The sequence below is a fragment of the Ixodes scapularis genome, unplaced genomic scaffold (assembly GCF_016920785.2).
Source record: "Ixodes scapularis isolate PalLabHiFi unplaced genomic scaffold, ASM1692078v2 PGA_scaffold4__175_contigs__length_147842914, whole genome shotgun sequence".
In the NCBI taxonomy this organism is placed as follows: Eukaryota; Metazoa; Arthropoda; class Arachnida; order Ixodida; family Ixodidae; genus Ixodes; species Ixodes scapularis.
The window spans coordinates 35327468-35335350 of NW_024609879.1; the positions used below are offsets into that span (position 1 = coordinate 35327468).

Sequence of the window (7883 nt, forward strand, 5' to 3'; positions counted from 1 at the left end):
TTCAATATCCAAAAAAAGTTGTTTTCCTAAAATCTATTTTTTCGCAATTTCTCGGTTTTCCATCCCCGTGCCCCTTAGATCTGTTTATCCGACTTCAATTATCTTCGTCTCGCTTTGAAGGTGCTTTCTCGCTTTCTGTTGCACAACCTCGCAAACTGACGTCGATCCCGCGGCCACGCCGTGCTGGCGTGTTTCCCGCCGCTGTGGGGCACCCTTGCGATTGCCTCGACGTCATGCTGAGTCATGCTTTGTCGTCTGCAGCAGTCGGTGTGGAGCGAGTTCGGCCAGAACAACGAGTCGGTTGGGGAGCTCTGGCTGGGGCTGCTCCGCTTCTACACAGAGGTGTTCGACTTCCGGACCGACGTCGTCAGCATCCGGCAGCGCGAGCCCATCACCCGCCTCCAGGAGTCCTGGACGTCGCGCTGCATGGCCATCGAGGGTGAGTCGTCACCTTGTGACATGCTGTTTTTCGACACGAACTGGATCCCCCTGCTCCACTTCAGAGGGTTTAGTGAATACAACTTGGAAGGCGCAAGCGTCTGCCGCTTTGCACTGTCTCTCGTTGAGCTCCAGCATGCTCGCTGCTTGGGGCGTGCCACGGAATGACTAACGATGACTCAATGGTAATAGTTTGAAGTCCCTGACGACCGTCGTCTTCGACCAACACCGAAGTGTGTTTTTAGTGTATCCTAGTGCATTTTCGTAGTATCGTTTTTTTTCTGTCGATCAGGGTAATAAATGTATGCCCAATACTGTTTTGGATGATCAGAGGGCTGTTTTCCAGCCCAGACTGTGCTTAAAATACTGACATTTTCCTCTTTTGGTGGTCCTAAGTTGTTTTCTCGTTTTGTTAATCGTGGTACTTATGTTTCAGACCCCTTTAAACTGAACCACAACCTTGGCAGCGGTGTCTCCCGGAAGAGTGAGTTCCTTTTGAGAACCGATTACCAAGGGATACCAATTTTTCGAATTGTTAAGTTTGCGCCATTTTTCTAACGAACAAGTACAAAACGAGTGCGACTTAGTACCGACTCGTGCTGAACCGAATGCCTTCATTCCAAGGGTCCATGCCCTGACTGCCATTCTTGTCGTGACATTTCAGTGAACGCCTCCATCATGAATGCCCTGATCAATGGTAGGGCGCTGTTCGGGACCCCGTCCCGAAAGCTGCCCACCGCCTACGACAGCTACATTGTGAGTATCCATCTCTCGTCACGTTAAGGATGCTTCTATGGTGGATACGCCATGGGAAGGACATTTGCCACCTCATGTGGTGGATAAAAATTATTGAGAGCGATTTTACAGCGAACCTGTTTATGACTAAAGTTCCGTGGATTTTTCGTGTGCGTCCACAAAAACTCGGGCGCCGAATTTGATGCAAAATTGCTTCATTCTATGCAAAATGCTTATAGGTCTCATCACTTCGATATGCATTTTCAGTAGATTAGCTATTAATACGCACCAGTTTCAAGATCAGTAGACGCTGCAGTAGATAATAAAGGTTTCTCACAAGATTGGCCGCTGTGCGACCCGCGTCGGCTATGTTTACGCTCGCACTGCCTTCCCTTTGTTGTCGTTCCAAGTTACTTGCGTGCCTAGTTTTCTTTCCTTCCAATTTCCCGGGATGGCGGTCCCGTCGCGCGTGTCTACTTTCTGCCGGGTAGAGGTCCCATCGCGCGTGCCTAGTTTCCTCCGGCTCGTCACGATGACCACAGATCAAGAAAATAAATGTGTTCGTACCGTTGTTCAAAATTTTGTGTACGTCTGTGTCATCTGTTAAACAGCTTGACTGGTCCTCCACCTTCACAGAGGGGAATGGCTCATGATTTTTTCTCAGCTTTGCCTTTTCTTGTCAAGTGTCTTTGCCTGACAAATTTTCTAATACTGTCGTTACTCGTAACTAAACTGCATCCTAAAGCTTCCTTTTTTATTTTTGATGGATAAAAAGTAAATAGCTGAAACATAATGTAATTATTATACCATCCATTGGTTTTTCACAATTGTTATTTATTTATAATAAATGACAATTTTATAATACTTATTAGCTTTAGAATGTATGTGGGACCCTAGGAATTTTTCGTATCAAGTTTAAATCTAGTTCTTTTCGAAGAAATCACTTTAGCGACATATAAGAAATGACCTAAATAGAAATTTAGAATTCGCTTCTAATTAAATTATATAATGCTAATTACAATTATATTATTTATGCAATAATATTGAAAAGACCTAAAAATTCAATCATTACAACCGACTATCACTGTATCTAGACTGGGTGTTTCTAGTCTAGAAACTCGAAACTGATCGTTAGAACCCTATTGAAAATAATTCTAAAGGGCCCATCAGCCTGAAGGATTATGGGACCTCACAGGCCTTCAAACCCATTCAAAAATACCCTTCAGGTATACCCCTCAGAAAAAAACCTCCAGCCCCACAGCCCTTCAACCCGAACCCCTTAGCCCATCAACCCTTTAGACGCCCAAATTACTATGAACCACAGACAAAAATTCAGTTCAAAACGTTATTGAAAATTTATTGCAGAGATTAAGTTTTACATGCATATTAAAACCCAAAAAGACGATAAAAACCAACGCTTGTTCAAACCCGAGCGCAAGCAGCTGTCGACGAAAGGAATCATACCAAATAGGAACAACTGACTTCTTTATCACAACGAAAAGTATCCTTCAAAGTACTCACAATGTCGTTGGGTAAATTCCTGATTTTCGGTAGTTCAGCAAATGAAACCGAGCAGGTGCACCTCACGCACACATACACAGTCTAAGTAAGCACGTTTAGCGAAAACCACGAGCTCGCAAGCAGATCCCGTCACCGTTGAGAAATCCCGAGCACAGTCACGGTTTCGTCTATGACGTCGTCGGGGCGGCATCTTCGGCGTATTTTTCGCTCGCTGGATGCTTCTGAAGCCTGTCGGACGAAGAGGCGCAAGGAACAAGGCGGAACAGCGGCCGTCATCCGCCGTCTCAGGACCCACAGTGCCATGATCCCGGTGCGCAGGCACTACGTGCGGTGGGACGCTGATTTCGACTGCCAGGCTTGCGTCGAGTAGGCCGACAGCGGCCACCATCTCCTTGAATGCGCTGAACACGATGGCGCTCGAGCGGTGCTGAAGGCGGCCAACGCCGAACTGGGGTTACCTGCGGAACCAAGGAAAAAAACGGACGGGATTAAAACAGACCAAGGGGCGAGCCCTTAAACTCCTTAACCCTTACCTTTCTGGATGGAGGAAACCGGACCGTTCCAGATCTCCACGGCGGTGAGAAACAAACCGCCCACGAGTGGAAAGAAAATGGCTACAGCGGCCTCCTGACTTCCTCGGCTGCCTTGGCTTCCTCACACCACTCTCTCCCGCCGACTATTAGACAAGCGTGCCGTCCGGCCCTGGCGGTTCTGCACCCTCTCCTCATTGCCGGGCGGGGAGAAGCGCAGTGTGTGTGTGTAGGCGTTGTAAGAGAGGGGGGATTTGAGTTGCCTGTTCGTGTTTTTGACGACGACGAAAAAGAGAGGACTACCGACTCTGGTGAAAAGCAAAATGGTTTTGTTTATTTTTTTCCCCATTTTGGGGATCGTCCCCCGCGGGGAAACCGGTTCCCGGGACGAGTCGCTCCCGCTTCGCCCTTGCAACCTCCCCGGCGTCCCTGTTTTTGGGCAACGCGCTGCTCTCGGCTTGCCCTTTTTATTATTATTCGTGCAACAAGTAAAGCTTGTTCGCCTCAAAACGCCGCTCGGCCAACAACACTCGTCCCGCGCCTTGTCAATTCACCACTTGGGGCGATTGAACCCGCAGCCCCCTTGGCGACCGAACACCCGGCCAGTGACAGACGGGTCGAGGAGCCCAGTCGTGTTTGATAGAAGAGCAGTAATAAAAAACTGACCGTACACACATACGATCGACATTCTCCAAGAACTTATTTTTTTCCCTTTGCGAACAATACGTTGCTATGTTCTAATTCAGCAAAATGTGTTTTCTCCTCCTAGGCCGTGGCCCCACAGACATCTCAAGAAGCCTGAAGGTTTTCCCGACCCCATTAAAAAGGTTCTTGACAGGCTTTCAGACATTTCAAGGCATTTAAAGGGCACTTCAGACATTTCGGGAGAGCCCCGGACGGGGCCCACGAACCCACCAGGAAATATCGGTGCCCCCTTCAAACATCACAAGAATTCCTGATGTCCCCTTCACACCCTTTAAAGATTTCCTGAAGCCCCTTCAGAGCGCTGTTCAATAGCGAAGCAGTACATCGTTATATGTGGTATCGTCATAAGAAAGTTGCACTTTATTTTCTATTAAAAATATATCTGAAATGTAATTGCAGACTGAATGTGAGGATTAAAAAACACACTTGCGTGCTAAATTTAGGTAAGATCTTCAGAAAAGTAAGAAACATTCTTAATTCTCATCCCCTAGGGTTTGGTGATTTCGGAAGAGACACATAAACCTCAAACCAGTGTTTTAACCCACTAATTTGAGCAGTATTTTAAATAGAAGAATCTCGTATTTCGTTCTCTAATCAGTATCTGGACAATTTTCAAGTGTTCATGATTATACCCACATTCTTCAAAGTGGAAAATGTGCGTGGATTTTCTCACGAATTAATTTTCTCGTGAGCTGACATAAATGGGGAAGGGAATGTAAATGGCACTTGACGAAAATGGCAAAGCTGAGAAAATTATTCTCAATTTTTTTCGACTTGAAATTTTCTATTTTACAGTACCTAAAGATGAAATCGAGTAATCATAGTTCATGGGGAAGCTGAAAAGATTTCAGGAATACAATTTTTTTTCAAATTCGATCATTCTCTTGTCATCGCCTTTAAAAGAGCTCCCCAAATTATTTTTGGGAAACGCCGCACTAGAGCAGGACGCATTTGTTATTTGGCCGACGCCGGCTCGTGGACGGGCAGCCCCCCACCGAGCGGGGTTGCTGGTTCTGCTCAAAGATCGGCCACCGGGCCAAGGACTGCCCGCGCCGGCACGGTGCCAATAGCAACGGTAGCCAGAACGACCGGGTGCAGGGAGGTGGCAGCCTCTTGAAGAGATCGAGCCACTGCGCGTCGGGGGAGGGGCCGGGCCCCAAAGGACAACTGGCGCCAGCCCCAGATTGGCGCGTGACAAATGTGCGCCAGCTCGCTTTATACGTCTCGCGTTTGTATATACTCTATTTTCTAGTCTACAGGCTCTCGGTGACACTCGTCAAGTTACTAATTTGAAGCAAGTTCGTTTTGCAAAATAAATTGACGAAATCAAAGTTTTTTTTTAATTGCAGTGAATTACTATGCTTATCCTAACGACAGGCCCGTATAACACTTCTACAATCAACATTACCGCAATATCCTGAGTCATAGCCAACCCCCCCTGCCACCTGAGAACCATAAAAAGTAGGGTGGGCCATGTATGGGTGGGTAAAAACAAAAAGTCGAAAAAATATAAGAAAACGCCAAACGTTTTGTATGCACAGAACGTTTGGCGTTCTGTGCATGCATATTTTTTCTGCTTTTGCATTTACCCACCCAGACATGGCCCACCCCACCCTTTAGCGCGGCTACCCAAGGGATACGTTGCCCGGTAGCGAAAGAAATTGGATCTTTTTTTTAGATCACCCTCGTGTTTGTCTTTGAACATAATATTATTTCGCCAAAGGCGTCAAGCACGTTGAGCTGAGCAGGCCATAAACCAGCACAATTCCCAATGATAAACTAAGCTGCAATATTGTACAACCGATACTACTCGGAGGCTGTGATGTGCTTATAAAACCATAGCCTCCAATGGCTTAGAAAGCTTCAGGAAGAAGGCAGGCGAGCAGGTTAAGGATAGACATAGTAACCCTGGAGCTGGGGGACAAAGAGGGACGGACAGACACGAAACTCGGAGTTTCGTGTCTGTCCGTTCCTTTTTGTCTACCAGCTCCATGGTTAAGATGCCATTTGATTTCGAGGTATTCGTATTTCACTGCTTCCTAATTTGTTTCTGGGCGTTATATTTCTACTAAGTATATTTTCCTCGCTGTGGTTTTCATGTGAAAGGTCCTCACTTTCTCTCTTACTGTAGTCTTACTACGTTTAACATGACATCCGACGAAAGCCAACGGTGCAACCCAACGAAGTCAATTAAGCAGAGGTCGCCCTTTTCGGACGCGCAGTGGGGGAAGGCGGGTGTATTGCCGGAGCGCGTGTTAACCCCCACCCCCCCTTCCCCCCGGTCAGGATGCTTCGCGGCGACAGTCTGAAGATGGCTCATTAAAATGCTATACATAATGCTAACCCACCTGGCTAAAATGCTAACCCACCTGGCCCCCTCTACATGCCGCTTCGCGGCGTCCCGCCGGTGGCCCCAAATGAAGTCCCTCCGTACCTCTTTACAAGTAACGACAACCGATACAACTAACAATGCACATTTCGCTGGAAACAAAATGTCGTCATTCAGTTTAGTTTCCTGCTCTGCGCCTCACTCGTTTCCTAGAACCCTTGCCTTCAGGCAGTCGGCTCTTCAAGGGTTGTTGCTACTTGTAATAAGATATCATCTATAAGAAACTTTAGGCCCAAGCCCTGTGGTTCCCCTTTGCTCCTCCGGAAAGGGAGTCCCATCAAGCACCGGTAAGGTGTATTACGATTGCGCTTGTCTTCGTTGCGCGTTGGCAATTCACGGCTACATGAATCACGCTAAGTAAATGCTGCGTGTTTGTGTTTAAAGTTCTGTGTGTGATTGGGTTAGCAAGCGAAAGTAAACGCACAAAGATGACGAGCGTTATGATTACGCACTTTCGGGCCTGCTTGATTCGCTCCGTCTGACCGTAGCGTTGACGGCGGTTGGACAGAATCTGAAACGGAGTGTAGACTACTAATAAATTTACTTCATAATAATCAAAAAACTATTCCTCGGTTCAGCTTAAATGGAAACTGAAGGGATTCTCTATTTTAAAAAACAAAAACTCATTAAAATTGTCTTTAGTTTGAATTTTACGATTACGAATGACAAAATTATATTTCAGACTGATGCCCCAAGAAGAAACAACTGCGCTTTCGAAATAGCGCAGTCCTCGTCGTGTTCCGGGCCACGAGGGAAGCCTGAAGTATTATGCAGAAATCTCAACATGGACGCGCTTTTTCGCAAGCCTGGCCCAAGCAGTCAAAAACATTGCACGCGTTCCCTCACACGAAAGGCAGCCGAAACCTCTGGGTATGACGTCACACCCAGCGTCTTTTTCCTCCTCAGTTTTTCGTGCATCTGTTGATACTTCCGGTCAGATGATTGTGATATTTAGATTCACAGGAAAATCATGTTCTAAAATCGGGCTTTAGCTCGATTTCTTCAAGAACCTCTACAGCTTTTCTTTAAGGCGAAACGAATTGTAGGAAGGTTTGATAGAAAGAATTCGGGCGATGGCCACCTCGCTTGGATTTAGCCAAGTCTGCTAAGCACTATTGAGGTAGAGGCAGTGAAAATTATGTCGAAATGGCGCCAGCTCTGCCAGGATTCACTTATCCATTCTTCTGCAATGCCATATAGAATGCGAGTACCTCCTCAGAGTCTATTTTGTACTTCCGTTCTACGGGACATCACTTAGTCAGCCTTCTACACCTAAAGTCACGTGATTCCAATCTATCACAAATGCAGCTTACGTGAACGCGCAACACATAAGATAACGTAAACGTATATTGAGCACATAACCACACGACCTATTATGAATATGTAATCACGTAACTAATATGTGGGTGATTTCATTTGAATTCGACCAAACTTGTCGGGGGGGGGGGGGGTCTTTAGATTTAATCGTAAAAAATATATATGATACCCGAATCCTTGTGATGAAAGAAACTGCCTTTGAAAAAAATTAGAATTGTATAGTTTGAGAGAAAAAAATTCTGAGGCGC

At 46.3% G+C, this 7883-nt stretch overlaps 1 protein-coding gene across 1 annotated transcript in view; it reads left to right on the forward strand.

Moving 5' to 3' along the window:
• Positions 1-5124, forward strand: part of LOC8039353 (terminal uridylyltransferase 7-like) — a 40583-nt gene extending 35459 nt beyond the window's left edge. Inside the window, 5 exon segments of the mRNA XM_029972755.2 lie at positions 262-439; positions 875-922; positions 1103-1194; positions 4869-5069; positions 5071-5124. Coding sequence (XP_029828615.2) covers positions 262-439; positions 875-922; positions 1103-1194; positions 4869-5069; positions 5071-5124 — 573 coding nt within the window.
• Positions 5125-7883: the final 2759 nt, after the last annotated feature.